This window comes from Stegodyphus dumicola, chromosome 10 (assembly GCF_044657685.1).
Source record: "Stegodyphus dumicola isolate Sdum_Otavi_A_Nest chromosome 10, ASM4465768v1".
NCBI lineage: Eukaryota > Metazoa > Arthropoda > Arachnida > Araneae > Eresidae > Stegodyphus > Stegodyphus dumicola.
In genome coordinates this window covers 58,072,221-58,097,902 of record NC_140777.1, presented here as the reverse complement: position 1 = coordinate 58,097,902, position 25,682 = coordinate 58,072,221, and the positions used below count along the sequence as shown (strand labels likewise).

Below are 25,682 nucleotides of genomic sequence, written 5' to 3'. Positions count from 1 at the left end.
AAACTTGGCAAGCTTTCATCTCTTCTTTAATTTTGAATTTTTTGAAAAATGAGTGCCTTTAATAATTAAACATGGCTAAATATGTGGACTGGATAGTGTTGGGTTGCCATCTAGTATAAATAAAGAACTGGTTCAGAGTAACCTATAAATCCTTTTCATTCAATTTTTCTGTGCGTACAGAAGGAAATTTTTAGGTGTACACAGACCGGGCATACCATGCTGCAAAGAGTTAATGGATCCTTTGGCTGGCTTCATCTCTTCTTTAATGCAAACTTGGCAAGTTTTCATCTCTTCTTTAAATGCAGCAACAGCTGCTATCAACTGTCTTAACTGCTCCTCCATCGCTCTTGTTATTGGCATTCAATCCCACTTTTGACACCAAAAAGTGTTACGTGCATACGGGTTCGTAACAGATTGAATGCCCAAGTACGATAAAAAGGTTAATAAAATTTATTCTTATCACAAGAAATATAACAGAACGCTGGATTTCCCCTCAGAGATATTCGTACAATATCACGCAATATAATCAGTAGCTATACTTTAAACTACTAAAAACATTAAACAGAATGCAAAACACAAAACTAATCCAATCAACGTAAACAACACCAGCTCACTAAACAATTGAGCCGAGATGTTTCTCTCCTGCTTTAAAAAAAGCTTTTAATCGGTCGTGAGTGTTCTACTAATTTTCTTTGCTTCTCAAGATTTCTGCAAAGCAAAAGAGAATTACGGTTACAGCTAACACAGTAATCAATTAGATTTATTCAAATTACATACAAATAAAAGAGATATTTATTAAATGTGCTCCTATATTTTTAATTTTCCAGTATAGCTTACTCTTAAAATATGTCTCGTGCTGCAATGCAGGGGGAAATAAAACAATTTTAATTATAATTCCAATAAAAATAGCTTAACTAAATACGAAATTCATAACAACATAATTTAAAAATAATCTGATGAGTAAGTTAAACATCTTCTCAACGTAACAAGTGAAAGTATTACAGTAATTGATCAGGTATTTTTAAATAAACAAATGTGTTTATACTTATTTTTGCATACAAAATTTGTATTTTAATAGTTATGACAAATAAATTTTCTAGTTTTATTTATACTCATTAATTGAAAAATATTATAATAGCATTTTGAATTGCATTTTGGAAAGATTTTTGTGTCTCATCTTAAGAAAATGAAATTACCAAAACATAAATATCTTTTAATCAGAACTTTTACAGCTTATTTGTATACACTGATTCAGTAACCCACCAGTCACTTTTGCTACAATAAAAATGAAGCACAAAAATACAGTAAAATGTGTTACAAGAGAAAAACATAATATTCATAATAAAAATATTTTTAGAACAAACAAAACACTTTGTTCCTTGATTTTGATACGGAATAAGAGATCATTCATACTGTGCAATTAACACCATCATAAACACTCCAACAAGTAATGCTATAACTTCTTTCACAGATTGCCAAAAATTTGTGTTCTCTAAAAGTTCAGGAATGACAGAAACTGTCGCAATGTAGATAAATCCACCAGCTGTGAATGGCAGAATTAAGTTAGTTGCTCTTTCGTCCACATCTTCAGCAATTAAACTGCAAGCTGTTCCCGCAAGAGCACCAATAGCAGTCAGAAGTTGAAGCATAATAGCCTGAAAAAATTTTTTTTAGTGTATTAAATAGCAGTAACATAAACAAATTCACAAATAAATTAATAAAGGAATTATAAATAATATTGTGTGCAGTACTACTTTTATAATACTGCTACTGATGTAATAAAACCAATACTGAAGATAAAACAAAATTTGTGCTTTATTTACTTCACATTATAGTCCGCAGAAAAGAGTTTTATAAAAAAATCAGCATTTGAAATCGTTAATTACATGAATGTTTATTTTCTCTCGTGGCTTTGCTTTTTGGAATTGCTATATTAAGTTAGAAAAATATTTTAATTTTTCAGTGAACGAATTCTTAATTATGAGAGTATTTTCTATAATCACTATTAAAATTTTTCTCTAACCTTCTAAGAGATGATTTCTTAACCTGATCTCTAACCTCTTAAGGGAATTTTCATGAAGTTCATTCAAGAACAACAAACATTTTAAGAAAAGCAGATTCTTTTATTTTCTATTTTCTTTTATTTTTCTTATTATTCAAAATAACAGCACACACACACTACACATACTATATATTTATGTATCATATACACTACAAAGTCCGATATCTGGACGTCCAATATCCGGAATGATATAAAATTGGGACTTCAAAACCACCACCAACTCCTTTTTTACTTCCTTTTACAAAGTAAAAAGGAAGTATTGTAATGGCGAAAAACTTCAGGCATCGTATTTCAACGAAAATATCCATTTTGGCCGCTATCGAATGCAATTTAAGGGCATTTTTGCGAGACATGTGTACGTAAGCACAGAATAAAGGACTGTTTTTTCCCCCAAAAATTATAAAACTGATTTAAAATAAATTCTGAATACAAATTTTCGTGGCATCTGTGCGTACGTATGTATCTCGTATAACTCAAAAACGAGTAGCCTCAGAACGCTGAAATTTTGTATATAGGATTAACATGTAGATATGCACCTCGTATTTTGGTTGCAATCGGCCGCACCAAAAGTATATACATATATCCACTCTGTTACTCGGCTCAGTAATCCGTTTCTTTATTCTTACATGTTTGGGAATTGTGCACTTTTTGCTTTAAAAATGATTGAATTATATTTTTCTTAGCTTCCGATTAAGGTTTTTATGCCTTTAGTAAATCTGCATGCAAAATTTTTAGTTATCAACCATTTAAAAATTGTTTAAGTGCCGCTAAGCTTAAATATTTTTGCTATGGCGGCCATATTTGTTTACATTTGAAACTGCAGAATAGTAGATTTGGTGGCAATCTAGAGAAAGTAAGCTTCGCAATAACAAAGATAATGCTTTCTTTTAATATTAGGAAATAAGTATTTAAGATTTATTTCATAATTTTCAATACAGATATTTTGAGTTTTTATGTATTTTTGCCTTGTCGCGATGTGAAAACTGAATTAATTGAATGGGAAATACTGAATCGTCTGTGAAAAACTGTTTCTTTCTTTTTCTTTTGTTGTTTGCTTAATTTCTTTTATACATCGTTTTTATAGTATTTGAATAGAACATGTGGCAACGATTAGATAATTAATTCTTAAGATGATATAAATTTTGTGCATTCTGAGTTAAAAAATTATCAGCAAAAAAGACTACAACTCATACCAGTTCTGAACCTGCAACAAAGACAACCTCTCTGTCGAGAAGAAATTCTACTTCTATGCCAAATAAATTCGAAGCATTCAATTCTGTTCCCGATTCAGATGATAAAATGGATTGTACGGAAGCTCCATTAACCAAAGCTGACTGCATCTTGGAATCTCCTAAGGATTCTGTTGCTGAATGTAAAAAGTAAAGACTACCACCGATTATATGTCCAAGACCGGACGTTACTTGGGAAAAAATAAGAACTTTGTTTCCGAGTAACGGTGTCAAAAATTTCACTGGTACTCTTACCAGCGATCTGCTCTTAACCGTGATGGAGCTTTAGCTGTATTTATGAAAAACGAAGTTCAATTTATTACTTCTAGAACAAAAGCCAATACTCCTATCAAAGTTGTGATCAGAGGATTAACCGAAGATTCCAGCACTGATGAAATCAAAACTGAACTTTGTAAAGTTGGCTATCCTGTTTTGAAGGTTACCCAATTCACTTAAGAAAACCAATAATGTCGTAACGAAGTTACCTGTCTTCTTCGCACCTCCTTAAAAAGAGATGACACTGGACGTAGTATTTACAAGAAGCGTACACTCTTAAATCTTAGAGTGAGTATGCCAAAATAGCTTAGCAATCGTAGCTACATGATGTTTTTTATATGTCAACGCTTTGGCCATGGCCAAATATTTTGTAATAATCAACCAAGATGTTTAATCTGGCCATCTCACGTATACATGTACTCTTCCGAAAGATGACAAACCCACTTGTGTCCGATGTGGCAAAAATCATGTGGCCTCTTTTAAAGGTTGTGAATTTTATCCTAAAATTTGCAAGAATCGTACTGCTGATCGGAAAGCTCCTACGCCGCACAAAGACTGTAACAAAGCTATTTCATCACAGGAAGTTGTTTCTCCTGTGACTAACATACCGGAAAATTTTCCTGAACTCTCAAAAATGGACTTTAACAAAATTAAAGGTGTTGTCAACAGATTACTTACGTTTGTTGAGCAGTTCAAGAAAAGAAGACTGCAGCGGAAAAACTCAAGCTAGCACTGTGCTTAGTTGAAATTCTAGGCATGGAATCTCCTTGTGTTAGATAACTGAACTAGTTAAATCTAGACTCGACAGATGGCATCACATTACAGTGATTTTTCATGATGTCTCGCTTTGCTCCGCCCTGTTTGGCTCCTTCTCCAGCTTTCTCCAATTTCTCTTCAGAAGTGTTTTTTTAAATAAAATGAATCTCCGTTTCTCCTTAAAGAGATTACCATGCCAGTAAACTCTTATCGTCATGCGCCTTTTAGGCTTCATTGTCACTGAGCCGGCAAAATTACACTTTTGTGTAATAGTTCTGGCGATACGTTTAGAAGTTCAAGTTAAAAAATGAAATAAATGTAACGCTGTTAAGTGAACCTAGGGCCAGAGTGTCGCTATGGTAAACAAATATAGTGAATTTTAAAGAGTGCGTTCATGCTATTGTGGTTTATGCGCTATCGACGAAGTCAATTTAATTCAATCCGGTGAGTTTAAAATGAAATGCAAGAAAAAATGCATATAATTTAATATTCCGTATAAGGAAGTCATGTGGTGTACACATCAGATTTTTTTTGGTATGCTTTACGCATGCGCATTTGAATCCCCCCCATAATAAAACATGTGGAGAGTCCCGATTCTTAATTTCACTTCGGCACTAAACAAATACCTCGTTATTGACGAAACAATAATTTAGTATAAATTTGTGTGATCAACAATTCTTCTCCGTAGCCTGCGTATCTGCTTCGCATACATCTCAAACTGAAACATTCCACATAGAAACATCGGTGATTTGGCAAATCATTATATATTATATTTTTCTTTCATCACCGCATGCTTATCAACACATGACAACTTGAGTAATGACTCATGCAGCGATACCAAACAAATTCTTTTGATATTTTCAGATGCTAAAAATAGATTTTATTAATGATATTCATAGGTCAGCATTTAGTCGTATCTGAGTAAGAACAACTGATTTGTTTTTCACACAAACCCAGCACCGGCGCGAGAGCTCGTATGGTCGCACCGAGCGGCAGAATTTAGGGAAGACAAAATGTTTGGAATTTAGAGAAACAACGAGCTAGAAAATTAAAGGATGAACAAATTTTTAGATTTTATGGAAAGCACTAGAATCCAAAATTTAGGGGCGGCAAAAGATTAGAACTTAGGAAGGCACTTCGTAGCAGAATTTAGGACCTCTACAGACTGCATCAGGCGGTCTAACGCCGGCCTTCGATAAGTCTTAAGTATATGTGGGAATTTCTAAGCATGTGGGAGAAATAGACGTAGGTATAATAAATAACTAAACCAGTACAATTCAGGCTTAATTGATAGAAACAAGACAAAAATTAGCGAACAAGTTGTCCTTCGTCCCCAATCTCATGATACAATAACCAATAATGAACAGCGGACGCTGTTAAGCTAAGATTACACTTTACTAATTCCAAGGAATTTGCTCTAGCTTATTATTTTTTGTAGGCTGTTATTATTACATCAATTTTATGAAAATTAAAATTTGAACTTTCGATTATGTCGAAAAGAGTTTCTAATTCTGGAGCTGACACAGGGTGTACAAAGCAAAAGCATGTCCATTAAACAAGAAGCGGAATTGCTGAAAAAATGGATAAAGGTATAACCGTCTCAAAGTTATTGTGTATGGCATTGGAAAGTTAACTGCATATGACATAAGATAACAGAAAAAGAAACTTTCTGAATGTTTTGTGGATTTCGACACCCCGCTCGCAACGAATAATAGAAAAATTATTTGTTATGCTAAGTGAAGATCATGACAAAGTGATAATTGAATGGGTCCAGACAGCGTCACAGTGAGAGCGTGCCATTGGAGGGTCAAATGTTAATGGTGTAATCTAAAATATTTCACTAGGAAATAAACTTAAAAAGTGAGTGCACATATTCGACAGGTTGGTTAACCAAATTTAAAAATCACCATGGTATAAGGCAATTAAGAATTTCAGATGAAAAAACTTCAGCTAAAGCTGTTGAACTATTTGCAGATGAATTCATTGAATTCATTAATAGCGAAAAGTTATCTCTAGACAGAGGCGTAGCTAAACTTTTCAGCGAACGAGAACTGAAGATTTGGCGCCCCCTTCTGTGTGCTAAGTATGGAAAACGTTTCATTCTAAAATCTAATTACAATTTGGCGGCCTCTCGATGCTGCGCCTGGGGACATATGTCCCCGCCCACTTGCCTAGCTACGCCACTGTCTCTAGAACAAATTTACAACGCTGATGAAACTGCAAAACACCTTGGCAACATCTACAGAAAAGGCTCCACCTGGTGTCAAAGATTCCAAAGCGAGACTAACAATTTTAATATGCGCAAATGCTGCAGGAACGCAAAAGTGCAAACGTTTCGTAGTCGGAAAAAATACACGACCTCGAGCATTTAAAGGAGTAACGATCATCCCCGTTATATATTGTGCAAATAAAACAGTATGTATGACACAAGCATTAATGAATGATTGGTTTGAAAATCATTTAAATAATACCCGAAGCTCGGCAACATTTGAATAGTTTACGTGATGACGCTAAAATTGTCCTGATTGCTGTTTGGCTCAAAGTTTTAATGAAAGATAATTTATCCTCGTTATTCTTTCCTCCAAATTGTACGTCCATCATTCAGCCTATGGACATCAGAATAGCGCGCGCTGAAATGCAAATATAAAGCAGAATTTTTAAAATCTATGTTAAATTTTTTGAACAATGGCAAGACAATTAAATATTTTTTTTTAATATTTCAGTATAAAATCTGCTGTATTAGATACTTTAAAAAATGCTTGGCATAATTTATGGCCGGCTACCATATTTCACGGTGAGGATGATGAATAGGAAGCTGCGAATTTGAAGGTTTTTCGATATCGCAAACCAAAGGTGAAATTTTCCCATTAATGGACTTTCTAAAGAAATGTGGAAAGCGGGAATAAATGAAGATGATATAACAGAAGTTATCTTTTAACTACTCAAATGTCCAATAGAACGTAATTCAAAAACAACTAAAGAAAGCTAATCCGCGAATTCGCTACAATCAACAAGAGCAGTTTTCTAAACAACAACAACCTAAGCAACTACCACGAACTTATTTATTTATTTATTTCTGATTCACCTCAGGTATACAACTACTTTTAGTTTTGACCTGTACAATCTGTGCAGCCTATAAAGGCCATTCACGGTTTTTAGTACATTAAGGTGCAACTGCACCTCGCCCGGGGGCGTGACATTAGAACAAGGTGCAATCATTCCGTGGCGAAGTCAAGCTGAATATACGAAAATTGGGAAATTAGTACTTGGAAAACAAAATCATACAGCATTCAAGTCCTTGCATGATGCATTCGGTCAGGATAGTAGCGTAGCGTAAGGTTATTGAGATAGGGTGCGCAGTCCAGTAGGTAATCAGGAGTAGAACCACAGCAGTGGGCGTGGTGAGATCACAGAATACACTGTCCTTAACACATAGTAATTAATTCAGAGTCTCTAGCCTGCTTCCTGGCAAATAGCTAATTTTGGCAGTAACACAGTACTTGGTTAAATAAGGTTAGATAGAGCATAAAACACAACTTCATATGTACACAATTTACATATTTACATCACCACCGCGCATTATGTAAAATTGACCGAGGTCTCTTCACCACGCTGTCCACCGTAGGGTCATAATTACCGATTTCTCTTAGCGTGTGCACTGGAGAATTATCCATTTTTTCGAAGAAGTTGTGCGCCTCCATGAGGATTTGTTCAGAAATGAGCTTTATTTTCAAGTCTGCATGAATGATGCTATTTCGTACAAACCAGGACGCATTAGTGATGGCTCTCAAAATTTTGTTTTGAAGGACTTCTAATTTTCTCCTATCCGTCTAACTGGCAATTGCCCACGCAGGGGCGGCGTAGAGCATAGCCGGCCTAATCATAGTGAGATAGATAATGCGTTTAGCTTTTAAGCTCAATTTCGATAAAGCGACATGAAAACTCCGTTTGCTTTATTTACTTGGTCGGTTACGTGCTCTTTGAATGTGAGACTAGCATCTAGGGTAACTCCCAAGTACTTTGCGGACGAGCAAACTGGAATCACATAAGTCTCTATCTTGATATCCGTGTTCGTAGTGACATTTCTTCTGTAGCGACGGAATTGGACAATTTTACATTTCGCGGTATTAATTTTAATTCTCCAAAGTTGACACCAAGCAGCTATTACGTTGATGTGAAACTATAGGTTAGTAAGAGCAAGTTGGGGGCTTTTAGATTCCGATAAAATCACCGTGTCGTCTGCATATTTCAGGGATTTAGCATTCAGTGGGTTGGGTAAATCATTAACGAAAATGTTGAATAATTTTGGGCCAATAACAGACCCTTGCGGGACGCCGCTGGCAATGATTTTCCTTCCGGAAAGGGAGTCTCCAACTCTCACCTGGAAGGTTCTTCTTTTTACGTATGAGATGATTAACTTCACAATGCTGACAGGAAAAAGAAAGTTACTTAGCTTGTACCACGAACTGAGATGTTTTCCTCCTTTTATAAGATTTTAAAATTACGCGCTAGAATTTTCTAGTACTTTCTCGAAATCAAAAAGAGATATTTATTTATTTAATGCACGCGATCTTGTATTTTCAATTTTCCGGCTTAGCTTTCTTTTAATATTCCTCACGCGCTGCACTGCGCGAGAAATAAAACCATTTAATTTATAATTGAACTACCATTAGATTTTTAAATACCAAATTCGTAACAATATCAAACAACATAAATAATAAATGCAATAACTAACTTAAACAAATCAAATGCTATCAAATACTAAATACAAAACAAATAAATACAAAACAAATACTAAATACAAATCAAATACTAAATACAAATCAAATCAAACACACATTTAAGAACAAAAAGGACCATGGTCTTATACTATTTACAATTATTTACATTATGTACTATGGCCATAGTAATGAGCTAACCTGTCGTAATGAACGACTTTAGGTTTAGAGTTCGAAGACTTACGAATCCGAACCACGACGTCATTCAGCCTGTTTAGGACCGTGTTCGGACCATCCCAAGGTGACTGTAATTTCGGACAAAGTCCTTTCCGTCGAGTATTAATTTTAATTCTCCAAAGTTGACACCAAGCAGCTATTACGTTGATGTGAAACTATAGGTTAGTAAGAGCAAGTTGGGGGCTTTTAGATTCCGATAAAATCACCGTGTCGTCTGCATATTTCAGGGATTTAGCATTCAGTGGGTTGGGTAAATCATTAACGAAAATGTTGAATAATTTTGGGCCAATAACAGACCCTTGCGGGACGCCGCTGGCAATGATTTTCCTTCCGGAAAGGGAGTCTCCAACTCTCACCTGGAAGGTTCTTCTTTTTACGTATGAGATGATTAACTTCACAATGCTGACAGGAAAAAGAAAGTTACTTAGCTTGTACCACGAACTGAGATGTTTTCCTCCTTTTATAAGATTTTAAAATTACGCGCTAGAATTTTCTAGTACTTTCTCGAAATCAAAAAGAGATATTTATTTATTTAATGCACGCGATCTTGTATTTTCAATTTTCCGGCTTAGCTTTCTTTTAATATTCGTCACGCGCTGCACTGCGCGAGAAATAAAACCATTTAATTTATAATTGAACTACCATTAGATTTTTAAATACCAAATTCGTAACAATATCAAACAACATAAATAATAAATGCAATAACTAACTTAAACAAATCAAATGCTATCAAATACTAAATACAAAACAAATAAATACAAAACAAATACTAAATACAAATCAAATACTAAATACAAATCAAATCAAACACACATTTAAGAACAAAAAGGACCATGGTCTTATACTATTTACAATTATTTACATTACGTACTATGGCCATAGTAATGAGCTAACCTGTCGTAATGAACGACTTTAGGTTTAGAGTTCGAAGACTTACGAATCCGAACCACGACGTCATTCAGCCTGTTTAGGACCGTGTACGGACCATCCCAAGGTGACTGTAATTTCGGACAAAGTCCTTTCCGTCGAGTCGAATTCCACAACCACACCTTGTCTTCTTCGTGGAATTGATGTTCAGTAGCTCTTGTGTCGTATCGGGTCTTCATCTTCGCCGTCGCCAAGTTCACTCGCTCTCGTGCAAAGTTGTGCATCACTTCAAACCGGGCCTGGAGATCTTGAATATATTCCTCAGACGATGAAGGTGCATCCGGAGGGCGGCCAAACAATAGATCACAAGGCAGACGAAGGTCACGACCGAAGAGCATCTGTGATGGAGAATAGCCTGTAGTCTCGTGGACAGCACTGCGGTAAGCCAGTAAAAAGAGTGGTAATTTCTTGTGCCAGTCCTGTTGGTTTCTGGAAACCACTAATGAGAGGTCATTAAGGATGGTTCGATTGAACCTCTCTACCATGCCATCCGACTGGGGATGCAATGGCGTCGTTTGAGTTTTATCAATGCCGAGTAGTTTGCATAGTTCTTTGATTACTGCCGAGGCAAAATTCCTTCCCTGATCGGAATGTAACTGAAGAGGCACTCCGAACCTGGAAATCCAGTGCTGTATCATTACCTCAGCTACTGTGGCAGCCTCTTGATCAGGAATAGGATAAGCTTCAGGCTATTTGGTGAAGTAATCAATGACAACGGTATGTATTTGTTGCCATCAGCAGTTCGTGGCAGAGGTCCCAGGATGTCAAAGGCGATACGTTCAAAAGGCGCCCCTACGTTGTAACGTTGCAGCTTGCCTCGGCTGCGTCTCCTCGGTCCTTTCCGACCTGCACAGGCATCGCAAGATCAGCACCACTTTTGCACGTCATCCTTTGCATTATTCCAGTAAAAGCGCTCACGAACTCTCTGCAAGGTCTTCATTATTCCAAAGTAGCCTCCTGTAGGACTGCTATGTCATTATTTAAGGACATCAGGAATGCGGGATCTTGGAAGTATAAGTTGCCATCGGAACGTCTTCCCATCATCCGATTCGAATTTCCGGTATAAGACGCCGTTTCGAATGTGAAGTGAATCCCAGAGTGCCGAATATTTTAAGGTCGGTTTCTTTTCACTGATATTTCTATCGTCTAGACGAACAGTAACTTGATCCCTTGGTTTCTGGACATGAGCAGCTCTGATTGGGTGGTGGTCTCTACGAGTTGCTTGCTGGGCTTCCTCGAATTTCATGGCGTACACAAGAGCGCATTTTAAATCTTTTACATCCGCCATTTGTAGAGCTTTCTGTATTTCAGTATCCCGGATGCTGTCGATAAAGTATTGCAAGGACAGGATTTCCCTTGTTTCTGTCGGGCATTCCGGAAAGGCGAGATGGGGCAGCCTTTCAACATCCGTGGCGACTTCCTGGAGTGATTCGGTGGGCTTCTGTCAACGGGATTTTAATTGAAGCCTGCTGTAGTCTTTTAAACATTTCTCGCCAAAGCGCAGCTCCAATGCGCCGGATAGAGCTTCGAAGTCAAGTCTTTGGTTTTCGGAGTGTCTGCAGGATATCCGCTGCGTCTGCTCTCAGAGAAGCGGCGAGATGACAGGCCTTAGTTTGGGAATCCCATCCATTCGCATCCGCCACGATAGAAAATTGTGTCTTATACACCTGCCAGAAGGTCTTCCCATCATAAGTCGATAGCTTCAGAGAGGGACGAGCAGGCACGGGTAAAAATTTAAAACCATCACTATTGTTCCCTGCCGTCGCTACGAATTTCTTTAAAATATCCACTTCTTTGGCTACCGCAGAATCCCTATCATCAATTTGTTGTTCGATTTGGTGTTGGACGCCACAAACCCTTCCTTCAATTCGTTCCTCCACAGCAGAAACTCTCCCTTCTATATGTTCTTTTACAGAAGAAACTCTTTCTTCTATTTCTTCTTTCACCGAAGAATCTCTTTCTTCAATTTGATCTTTTACAGAAGAAACTTTTTCTTCAATTTGTCCAACTTTTTTTTCAACTGTGTCAATTCTGCCTTCCATAGCTTCAAATTTATTTTCTATTACAGGTAATTTCTCTTTTCATTTCTTCTTGACCTGCTTGAACGGCTTTCATTTCGTCATTAACGGATTCCTGGCCTAATTTCATTTCTTCCTTAACGGAGTTGACGGCCCCTTCCATCTTTCCTTGGCTAGATTTCATCTCTTCTTTCATTTCTTCTTTAAACGAGGCAAAGGCTGGGCTGTTATCAACTGCCTTAACTGCTCTTCCATCGCTCTTGTTATTGGCATTCAAATCCCACTTCTGACACCAAAAATTGTTGCGTGCGTACGGGTTCGTTATGAAATGAATGCACAAGTCCGATGAAAAATGAACAAAAATTTATTATTATCACAACAAAAATGCTTAAATTTTCTCAAATTATCATGCAGTATTACAATATCTCACAGTAGTTATCTTTTAACTACTCAAATGTCCAATAGAACGTAATTCAAAACAGCTAAAGAAAGCTAATCCGGGAATTCGCTACAATCAACAAGAGCAATTTTCTAAACAACAAACTACGTAACTATTCCGAACTGAGAGGTTTTCCTCTTTTTATAAGATTTTTAAATCGCGTGCGAGAATTTTCTGGTACTTTCTCGAAATCAAAAAGACATATTTATTTATTTAATGTTAAATGAACGTGCTCTTGTATTTTCAATTTTCCGGCTTAGCTTTCTTTTAATATTCCTCACGCGCTGCACTGCGCGAGAAATAAAACCATTTAATTTATAATTGAACTACCATTAGATTTTTAAATACCAAATTCGTAACAATATCAAACAACATAAATAATAAATGCAATAACTAACTTAAACAAATCAAATGCTATCAAATACTAAATACAAAACAAATAAATACAAAACAAATACTAAATACAAATCAAATACTAAATACAAATCAAATCAAACACACATTTAAGAACAAAAAGGACCATGGTCTTATACTATTTACAATTATTTACATTACGTACTATGGCCATAGTAATGAGCTAACCTGTCGTAATGAACGACTTTAGGTTTAGAGTTCGAAGACTTACGAATCCGAACCACGACGACATTCAGCCTGTTTAGGACCGTGTACGGACCATCCCAAGGTGACTGTAATTTCGGACAAAGTCCTTTCCGTCGAGTATTAATTTTAATTCTCCAAAGTTGACACCAAGTAGCTATTACGTTGATGTGAAACTATAGGTTAGTAAGAGCAAGTTGGGGGCTTTTAGATTCCGATAAAATCACCGTGTCGTCTGCATATTTCAGGGATTTAGCATTCAGTGGGTTGGGTAAATCATTAACGAAAATGTTGAATAATTTTGGGCCAATAACAGACCCTTGCGGGACGCCGCTGGCAATGATTTTCCTTCCGGAAAGGGAGTCTCCAACTCTCACCTGGAAGGTTCTTCTTTTTACGTATGAGATGATTAACTTCACAATGCTGACAGGAAAAAGAAAGTTACTTAGCTTGTACCACGAACTGAGATGTTTTCCTCCTTTTATAAGATTTTAAAATTACGCGCTAGAATTTTCTAGTACTTTCTCGAAATCAAAAAGAGATATTTATTTATTTAATGCACGCGATCTTGTATTTTCAATTTTCCGGCTTAGCTTTCTTTTAATATTCCTCACGCGCTGCACTGCGCGAGAAATAAAACCATTTAATTTATAATTGAACTACCATTAGATTTTTAAATACCAAATTCGTAACAATATCAAACAACATAAATAATAAATGCAATAACTAACTTAAACAAATCAAATGCTATCAAATACTAAATACAAAACAAATACTAAATACAAATCAAATACTAAATACAAATCAAATCAAACACACATTTAAGAACAAAAAGGACCATGGTCTTATACTATTTACAATTATTTACATTACGTACTATGGCCATAGTAATGAGCTAACCTGTCGTAATGAACGACTTTAGGTTTAGAGTTCGAAGACTTACGAATCCGAACCACGACGTCATTCAGCCTGTTTAGGACCGTGTACGGACCATCCCAAGGTGACTGTAATTTCGGACAAAGTCCTTTCCGTCGAGTCGAATTCCACAACCACACCTTGTCTTCTTCGTGGAATTGATGTTCAGTAGCTCTTGTGTCGTATCGGGTCTTCATCTTCGCCGTCGCCAAGTTCACTCGCTCTCGTGCAAAGTTGTGCATCACTTCAAACCGGGCCTGGAGATCTTGAATATATTCCTCAGACGATGAAGGAGCATCCGGAGGGCGGCCAAACAATAGATCACAAGGCAGACGAAGGTCACGACCGAAGAGCATCTGTGATGGAGAATAGCCTGTAGTCTCGTGGACAGCACTGCGGTAAGCCAGTAAAAAGAGTGGTAATTTCTTGTGCCAGTCCTGTTGGTTTCTGGAAACCACTAATGAGAGGTCATTAAGGATGGTTCGATTGAACCTCTCTACCATGCCATCCGACTGGGGATGCAATGGCGTCGTTTGAGTTTTATCAATGCCGAGTAGTTTGCATAGTTCTTTGATTACTGCCGAGGCAAAATTCCTTCCCTGATCGGAATGTAATTGAAGAGGCACTCCGAACCTGGAAATCCAGTGCTGTATCATTACCTCAGCTACTGTGGCAGCCTCTTGATCAGGAATAGGATAAGCTTCAGGCTATTTGGTGAAGTAATCAATGACAACGGTATGTATTTGTTGCCATCAGCAGTTCGTGGCAGAGGTCCCAGGATGTCAAAGGCGATACGTTCAAAAGGCGCCCCTACGTTGTAACGTTGCAGCTTGCCTCGGCTGCGTCTCCTCGGTCCTTTCCGACCTGCACAGGCATCGCAAGATCGGCACCACTTTTGCACGTCATCCTTTGCATTATTCCAGTAAAAGCGCTCACGAACTCTCTGCAAGGTCTTCATTATTCCAAAGTAGCCTCCTGTAGGACTGCTATGTCATTATTTAAGGACATCAGGAATGCGGGATCTTGGAAGTATAAGTTGCCATCGGAACGTCTTCCCATCATCCGATTCGAATTTCCGGTATAAGACGCCGTTTCGAATGTGAAGTGAATCCCAGAGTGCCGAATATTTTAAGGTCGGTTTCTTTTCACTGATATTTCTATCGTCTAGACGAACAGTAACTTGATCCCTTGGTTTCTGGACATGAGCAGCTCTGATTGGGTGGTGGTCTCTACGAGTTGCTTGCTGGGCTTCCTCGAATTTCATGGCGTACACAAGAGCGCATTTTAAATCTTTTACATCCGCCATTTGTAGAGCTTTCTGTATTTCAGTATCCCGGATGCTGTCGATAAAGTATTGCAAGGACAGGATTTCCCTTGTTTCTGTCGGGCATTCCGGAAAGGCGAGATGGGGCAGCCTTTCAACATCCGTGGCGACTTCCTGGAGTGATTCGGTGGGCTTCTGTCAACGGGATTTTAATTGAAGCCTGCTGTAGTCTTTTAAACATTTCTCGCCAAAGCGCAGCTCCAATGCGCCGGATAGAGCTTCGAAGTCAAGTCTTTGGTTTTCGGAGTGTCTGCAGGATATCCGCTGCGTCTGCTCTCAGAGAAGCGGCGAGATGACAGGCCTTAGTTTGGGAATCCCATCCATTCGCATCCGCCACGATAGAAAATTGTGTCTTATACACCTGCCAGGAGGTCTTCCCATCATAAGTCGATAGCTTCAGAGAGGGACGAGCAGGCACGGGTAAAAATTTAAAACCATCACTATTGTTCCCTGCCGTCGCTACGAATTTCTTTAAAATATCCACTTCTTTGGCTACCGCAGAATCCCTATCATCAATTTGTTGTTCGATTTGGTGTTGGACGCCACAAACCCTTCCTTCAATTCGTTCCTCCACAGCAGAAACTCTCCCTTCTATATGTTCTTTTACAGAAGAAACTCTTTCTTCTATTTCTTCTTTCACCGAAGAATCTCTTTCTTCAATTTGATCTTTTACAGAAGAAACTTTTTCTTCAATTTGTCCAACTTTTTTTTCAACTGTGTCAATTCTGCCTTCCATAGCTTCAAATTTATTTTCTATTACAGGTAATTTCTCTTTTCATTTCTTCTTGACCTGCTTGAACGGCTTTCATTTCGTCATTAACGGATTCCTGGCCTAATTTCATTTCTTCCTTAACGGAGTTGACGGCCCCTTCCATCTTTCCTTGGCTAGATTTCATCTCTTCTTTCATTTCTTCTTTAAACGAGGCAAAGGCTGGGCTGTTATCAACTGCCTTAACTGCTCTTCCATCGCTCTTGTTATTGGCATTCAAATCCCACTTCTGACACCAAAAATTGTTGCGTGCGTACGGGTTCGTTATGAAATGAATGCACAAGTCCGATGAAAAATGAACAAAAATTTATTATTATCACAACAAAAATGCTTAAATTTTCTCAAATTATCATGCAGTATTACAATATCTCACAGTAGTTATCTTTTAACTACTCAAATGTCCAATAGAACGTAATTCAAAACAGCTAAAGAAAGCTAATCCGGGAATTCGCTACAATCAACAAGAGCAATTTTCTAAACAACAAACTACGTAACTATTCCGAACTGAGAGGTTTTCCTCTTTTTATAAGATTTTTAAATCGCGTGCGAGAATTTTCTGGTACTTTCTCGAAATCAAAAAGACATATTTATTTATTTAATGTTAAATGCACGTGCTCTTGTATTTTCAATTTTCCGGCTTAGCTTTCTTCTTTTAATATTCGTCACGCGCTGCAATGCGCGAGAAATAAAACCATATAATTTATAATTGAACTAATATTAGCTTTTTAAATACCAAATTCGTAACAATATGTATCTACAGAATCAACTCACTTTAATAACTGAGCTTACACCAGATTGACGAAAAAAAGATTGAGCACTTGTTGAAAGCATGCCAGGACAGTTTGATTTCTGTTTTAGGGAAGAAAAGAATGTTAAAAGTTAGTTTAATTTTATCACTTCCCAATTTGGGGGGGGGGATTATTCTAGAATTTTGTTGTTAGTTCTGTGTCGAAGGGAGGTTTTAGGAGATATCAAAACTTATTGGTTTTTGATTTCGCTTCCCATTTTGTATAATGAGTGAAAGATGGTTTCATTTCATATTTCGAATGCATTTGTTATTTACCCAACTGATTTCGGAGTCTAAATTTTTTTAAACCGAGGATGGTGAAATGATTTATTGCCAAAATTAAAAAAATAACAATAATAATCTGCTGTTTGCAAAATTTGTGCCTGGCTAAGGAAACAGTACCAAATATTTTATTTTGAGTTAATTAAATATTCACATTATTGAGGTCCAATTATATAGCCCAGTGGTTCCTACAGACCTTCGGGGATCCTTATGACTATTCCATTTCACAGAACTCAGTTCCATGCATATTATCACAGCAATAACTCTATGTGCAATTCTGATGATTTTTTATCTGTTGTCTTGACTACAGGTATTCACACTGAATTATAATTTAGAAACAGCAAGAATCACTAAAAGCTAAGTTTACAGCTTTGGCAAAGATGTAGGAATCCTGACTTAAAATTACAATTTCGTACTCTCCAAAATGAGATCAAGGCATCATGTGACCAATTCTACCAATCACAATACTCGAACTACATTGTCTTTAACGACCAATGACAACAGTCTTTGGCGTTTTTCCCAATCATAGGAAAAAATTCCAGTCTGGACCTGAATAAGAAGAAACTTATTTATATTTTAACTATTAGGCCTATCCTAACTTACGCCTCACCTGCCTGGGCTGCGGTTACGGATAAGGATATCGGCAAACTGCAAATTGTACAATCTAAGTTTCTCCGTCTGACGACTAATGCACACTATTACGTGCGTAACGACCAGCTGCAGAAAGACCTCAAGTTGGACTTTCTAGACAAATATCTCAAACGAACTAATGAACGCTTTTTCACCAAAGCCCTTGAGTGCGAAACTCTGAGCTATTTCGGTACCTTCCATTATGAACTGTTATACGAAGATCGAATGCTAAGGCCCTTTGCAGCTCCTATGATTGATACAAATTTTCCTACCTAATTTAGGAATATTGAAATACTATTGGGACTTGTATATAGTGTAAATAATGTATATAATTTATCTTATCCGTCTTAATTTTTATATTATATTACTGTTTGTAAAAAATGCTGTATAATAACCTCACCACAAATCAGGAGACGTTATCAACTCACGAGACACAGGACAGCAAATCAAGACTCCTCCAGATCAATGAGTTGAAACTTCAACAACCACGTGGCAATAGTCACGTCCCTTACCTCACCCTCAGCGCTCCTACAACAACGGCAGCAGTCAGTCAAGAAATGATATAGCCAGGCGTCGAACGACACTACTTCAGAGAGCCGGATCAGGTCATGCAAATTTCCATGATAATTCCGGCATATCAGCAGAACTAATATTAGCGTCAATATAATCAGAACTAATAAATCTTTGGCGTGCATCAGTTAGACTACGCAAACACAAATCACACATTCCGTCCTTAGCTACGAGCGCAGTGGTGGCTCATACAGACACCGAGAAGGAAGGATTAATTGCTGACTTCCTCCAAACTCAATTCACACCACATAATGAAGGGATTTTTGCGAACAACGCTAATTCTTTCCGACAAAGATGTTGAACGTTTCCTTTCCTCTCCTTTTACGAGAGAAATACAGTACACAACCATAAGCGAAGTAAGTGAATACATTACCAAGCTCAATCCCAAAAAAGCACCTGGATTGGACTCTATCTCGAATCGTATGATTAAATACTTACCTTTCAATGATGCGCGTCTATACGCAGAGATAAGAGGTCGTATGAATTTTGCTCCCACATTTTGCTTCACAGTGAACGGAATATTCAGGCTTACAAGAGATTTTTTTGTATCTGCAGTTACAGCAAAGCACTAGGACTTCAGTTGTGTAAGTTTCATCATTATTCACTGATTATTTAATTAATTTTCTAAGTATTACTGTTCCGGCTTGTGTTCCTGACCGTCGTTACTTTAACACAGTAACGCGGTCAGCGCTAAATTCCCGAACGCGTAGGGAGGTCACGTGATCGTCGCTTCATGCGTAAGCCGATGTCACAACGAAGCTCCGCCCAGCATCAACAACTTCCTTCGATGTAAACATGGTTCCCAACTTTGATTCGGAAATCTGAAATAAGTCTTTGTGGATATCTGTGAATATGTACGTTTGAACGATTTCGAGCATTATACAACTGAATGGCTTGGTTATGTTTCTCCGTATAAGAAAGCGAAAGAATAAATAGTGATCATTTTTTAGATTGGTCTTATATAGAAAATGTAGTGCGCGTAAAAAAAAAATCTCCAGTAAGATATTCTAGTATCAGATGTTTTTAATCTTATTTTTACATAAAACGGTTGCTTTCTCAAGTTCACTGATTAAGCTAAACTTAGCAACACTAGGCAAATTTAGTCTATAAATTTCTCTTTCAAAGAATATTCAGAATAAAATTGGGATTATGGTAACCTCACAGTAAGATTAATAATTTAATTCACAATGGAACTGTGTTTGAATAAAAAAAAATATCAATTAACAGTTATCTGTTATTTTGTAACCAGACCTTAAAAATAGATTCTAGATTTTTGAAAATGCCAATCAACTGCATTTCCATATATTTGCTATTTTTTTCTCATGTCACATCATTTATCATCATGGGCAAACTTGTGAATAAAATTTATATAGTTGCTACTAAAACATCTGTGTGTTTTATTGGATTTATGATGCTTGCATAATAACAGATATTTGTCATGCCACCATTCATACTTGTGGATAAATATCTAAGTCTCATATAACAGTTTATAATGATATCAACACAACTAGAAACTGAATTTCTTTGCTCCAGGGAAACTATAATTGGTGTTTCCTCGCTTTCAAAATCAATTTAGTTTTATCCAAGATCTAGGCTCCAATTTTTTTTTACCTAATTTTAAATCATTTCCTTGCCAAAAAAGTTTAAAAAAAAAGGTAGACAGTTTCTATTCTCTGACTTCTCAAATCCAACAGATACATAAATCAGAAATTACAAAATGATGACAGTTTTTTATTGCAAGCTGAAATTAGGTGGATTTGTCTAAAAATTTTATATGATGCAATTAAAATATAAAATGAACAAAATTTCAGGCACATGTAATACTATTTCTATCATTATCATATTTTTCAAACAAGGAGCTCACATGTGTTAAAAAAAATTCTGCACCATCTTCCTATTAAAAAGTTTATGCTCATTTTTTCTCTAATAAGTATGTTTTTAAAATGTTTGTGTACTTTTATCATGCATTACAAGTGAAACTGAAAAAAAAATAATAAATATCAGATTTTATATGTGGCACTCAACACACTTTTGTTCTGCAGTGTTGCCTCTACTATAATTTTATGAAACACTGCATTTCTGAATATTCAAAAAAATGGATATCAATTGTATAGGCTGCTTCTTTATGAAAGACAAACTAAATGCAGATTCTGCCAAATTGGAAAATAATAGGTAGCAGTGCTAGGAATGCGTTTTTTTCTACATATATCAGCCATTCAACTTACTTTCTTTGTTTTCAGCATTCATCTTTACTACCTATATTTCTGTCACTAAACTTGATTAGTATTAAACTATTATTTTAATTCTCAGGTATGCATACATGGAATTAGTTTCATTAGTTAAAAAGATTATTAGTATATAAGATACTTGCAATGGTATATTGCTAAAAATATATAAGCATGCAGGAAAAGAATTGTTTTAAAGGACATAAATTATATCAACATAATCAACAAACCAATCAATAATATAATTTGCTATTTCAGAATTTCCAGCCACAATACATTTTTTTATCTTTCTTTTTAATTTTTCAAAGCTACAAAACAGAAAATAAATCGATGACTGTTTCAAAATTTATCCGATATGATTTAAAACAAGTTCCTCGTCATTATAATTCGCTTCCGATAGCGAAGAAAAGTGACAGAGGTTATTGAAAACGAAAAAATTTCGATTGACAAATTAGTCGGTGTTCTTGACACAGCAATTATAGGACTTGAACAGCGGAACTTTGTAACTGAACAAGAAATTATGTCTGTTTAATAGAATTAAAGAGAAAGTATTATCACATGAAAAGAAGCAAAACTTAAACAACTTACATTGAAAGAAATGTTTAAGTAAACAAATAGATATTAAGCTTTTTCTTTTTGCAAATTTTGATACCCTTTAGATCATAATTGTTCTTTATTTCATAAATTACGGTTCATCTTACGAGATTTAAACTGATGATCTATAATCCGGAAAAATCGATAATCCGGAATCGCCGAAGTCCCGACGAGTCCGGATTAACGACTTTTGACTGTACTTCGTGTTTTAAAGAAATTATTCTGTACTCTGTTATTAATGCAATTGGTACAGTCTATAAACAAGCTATTCTTTTTTCTAAAATTACAATTTTAAGTTTTTAAATTATTGAATATAGTTCTGTTTGGATCATAATTATACTTACAAATTAACACTGTATTATTTAGATTATAACAAAGGACTGAACAGCTATTTGCCTAAGAGGAAGAATGTCTTTGTGGAATACTTTTTATAAGATAAGTTCCTCGCTTTCATGTTACACATGGAAAAAACCACAAAACTCTCATACAAGCAATCCATTTATTGTGATTTGAAACTGGGTTGAACTAACAACACTCCTCAGTTTTACCAATTGCCTATTGTGAACCATTTCCATTGCAGGAAAATATTGTTAATACACATTAAATATGAATCCCACCAGTCACTGAGAAGTTATTAACACTGGTAGTTCAACCCAGGTTTGAACACACTCAAATGATCTAGCTGCATGGTTGTTTTTCTCCATGTGTAACATGAATATGAGCTAGTTTCCCTTAGAAAGTTCTCGACAAAGGTATCCCTGTCCTTAGGCATGTAGCCCTTGTGTACTTGTGCCATATTAAAATAACCTAACCTGAAATTTGAATGCAGTTTTCACAGTTACACAGTTATCACACATTTTAAGGTATTTTTTAAAAATTTCTTGAACTAAAGAGAAAATTACTCATTATCTGTAATATGTATTATTGATCGTTTCGTATTCCTAGACATCCATACCCTGTAAGGTCATTAGGCCTGTAACTGTAATAACTCATTTGCATCATTGGAAAGAAACATTATATCTATTGCAAAGATTCATCCACTACCACTTGTTTTTCTATAACACACATATACATCTAAGTTTTTGTGCTTTTGTTCTCACCATATACACAGTCATCTGTTTTCAGGTAAGGAAACATCTGAGAATATTATAAACTTGCTATTAAAATTCAAAAAACAAAAAGAAGAAAGAGGTGCATGATGTCTTTAAAGCAAGCCACATTACAGTCTATGGATGCAGAAGGCTAAATATGAGATTTTGCCGAAAACAATCAAAACTGCACTATGCTGTCCCCCACTAGGCCAAAACATTAAAATTTCCATTGGAAGGATCATAATCTGCAGTCATGTTACTGAAAAACCATCTGGGAGGTTGCTATACATATGCCTGGGCTGAACAATAAATATTTTTTGGTGACATCATGGGTTGCCACGTAAATGCTTCTTGGTGACATGGTGCGTTGCTTCATCAATATATTCTCATGGCTTATGGGTGGAGGTGTACGAAAAAAAATCAACTGGCAAAATATTATGTACTGTTTTATTATCGGGACCAGATTAACGAATGTATGCATGTACACATATATGCATATGTGTATACACATACATTCGTACTTACATATATGAACAATACATGCATACATATCTACATTTCTGAATTAGGTTCTGATAAAGGAACAGTGCCAAATATTATACAGAAATAGATAAATTATGTGTTTAATAGACAATACAGTGGCTATTAAAATAATGTCCTTATCAACCAGTTAAATATCCTTTACCTACTTCAACACAGCCTCTTTCTACTCAAACATTTATAGATTTAGAAATTTCCTGTGAGGAGAAATCAGTAAATTTTCAAGTCCAAGTGTAATGTAGAGTTTTCTGAAATTAACTAAAACATACGTAATACAGAGTAATGACACATTTCCATATTTTAAAAAGAAATTAAAAGACATTTATAATTGGAGGACATCAAAATCAAAACATACTGATATGGCAACAAAATGAACTGAAATATAAACAGAACCTTAGTTTTAAAAATGTTACGATACTTCTTTAGTATTGCAGCTTCCATTTTTTTTAAACATCAAGTTGGCATCAGAATTATTGCCAACTTCATGTCTCATGTACACTTTGTTATTGCCCTGCTTCCTCAATTGCTTTTAATATGGCATAAGAAGCATTCCAAGGTCTCAAAGATTTTTGCTATATTAACTCTGCAAAGTAAGATTCATGATGATAGTGAAACGTGCTTTTTCAATTTTTATTCCATCACTTAGCGAAGCTCCACAGTCTTTCTATATTTTATATATGAGCAGCTGTTGTTAGACCAAGAAAATGAAATTTATTGTCCGCAGAAAAATATCTGTAAGCTGATATTTATTAGTTCATGTCTTTTATATTCTCACCAGAAGTTTGAATAAACTGTCACTCCCTCTTGTAGATGGTCGACAACTTTTAGCATGAGTGTGGATGGCTCTCTATTTAGAAACTGAGCGAGAAAGAATTTTTCAGTTTTTTGGCATAACTTGTCATTTGTACAGCATTATGGAAGAATCATGCCAGTTTTGGTTTTTTGCTGTATGAACAGATTTTCTGCTATGCTCAAAATTTTTCAGGGCCAGCTATTCACATATTTGGTTGGCGGATCATATGCAGAGAAGACATCTCTCTCTTAAAAATGTTTCAGTGTATAGTCACATTTTTATAGTGTTTCTTTCATTTTATGCTGTTACAAACAGTATTCTGAAACAACTAAACCAGCTGTTAAAACATATACAGTCAAAAGTCGTTAATCCGGACTCGTCGGGACTTCGAAGATTCCGGATTATAGATCATCAGTTTAAATCTGGTAAAATGGCATGAAGAAATTATAAAATTAAAAATATGAAACCTTAATTTATGATATAAAGAACAATTATGATCTAAAGTGTATCAAAATTTACAAAAAAAAAAAAAAAAAAAAAAAAAAAAAAAAACTTAATATTTATTTACTTACTTTATTAAACATTTCTTTCAATGTAAGTTGTTTAAGTTGCTTCGTTTATCATGTGATAATACATTCTCTTTAATTCTATAAACATACATAATTTCTTGTTCAGTTACAAAGTTCCGCTGTTCAAGTCCTATAATTGCTGTGTCGAGAATACCGGCTAATTTGTCAATCGAAATTTTTTCGTTTTCAATAACCTCTGTCACTTTCTTCGCTATCGGAAGCGAATTATAATGACGAGGCATTAGATTTAAATCATATCAAAGACGGAGTATATCGAAATGAAATACTACATTTAGTAAGCAATTATAAGCTAAATAAAATAAAAACATCTGCCCTGAAGATAAGGATAGTGCTGACAGATCAACTTCCAATTCATTGCGCGCGGCGTTAAAGATAAACAAACGTTAAAGTTTAGATAAACAAAGGATATGCCTTTATCCATTTTTTGCAGAAATTCCACTTTTTGTTTAATGGATTCCGAAACATACTTTCGCTTTGAAGATCCGTTACATATTAGTAAATATAAATCAGAAATTCTGTTTGACATAATCGAAAGTTCAAGCTTACTTTTATAAAATTGCTCTAACAGTCTGCAAAAAATAATAAGCCGGATCCAATTCGAAGATTACGGAACAACGCAATCTGCAACATTAACTGAAATAGATAATTAGAGCTTAGCTTATACCGTCCGTTATACATTAAACGCGCATTCGTAAACGTATTTTGCGCACGCGCACACGCAAATTTGCAGCCGTAAGGGTCTTACGTGCATGCGTCAACACGACTCCGGATTATGGGTGTCCGAATTAACGACTTTTGACTGTACTTTTCTTTCATTAGCAAATTTTCACGCTGCACCTCTAAATGCTTTTACTAATGTGAAATTTTATTGAATGTCCATTTTTGCACATTCGAATGTGATGTAAAATATGTGCATTTCTTGAAAGAAAGATATAGCAAGCATCTTCCTAACTTCTCAGTAAATTAAGAATTTTAAGATTAAAATATAAATAAAATACATTAACATATAGAATAATGAGAGCTCTTCTTGTGATGAGAAAATTCTCAGTGATTATGAATTATTAACATTTGCATGGGAAGAAATATGATCACATGGTCTCCTCGAAGCTCTTCTCATTATAAGTAAACTGTAAATCATCATTGTTGGGGCTGCCAGATGTTTCAGAATAGTTAACTTTGGCGATTCAACAAAAATCTTGAAAACTTTAAAAAACAGGATCCATAATAATAAGGAAGAAAGAATATCACATCCTTACGAAAGTCTGGTTTAATTTATTTGATTATAGCACATAAGGGCTATCAACCTAAAACGA

At 35.7% G+C, this 25,682-nt stretch overlaps 1 protein-coding gene across 1 annotated transcript in view; it reads right to left on the bottom strand.

Annotated features, from left to right (window-relative positions):
• Positions 1-1,192: 1,192 nt before the first annotated feature.
• LOC118193411 (zinc transporter Slc39a7-like) overlaps positions 1,193-25,682 on the bottom strand; it is a 76,955-nt gene continuing 52,465 nt past the window's right edge. The window contains exon 3 of the mRNA XM_085824955.1: positions 1,193-1,655. Within this exon, the coding sequence (XP_085681081.1) occupies positions 1,404-1,655 (252 nt within the window). The 3' untranslated portion in view covers positions 1,193-1,403. The remainder of the gene's footprint in view (positions 1,656-25,682) is intronic.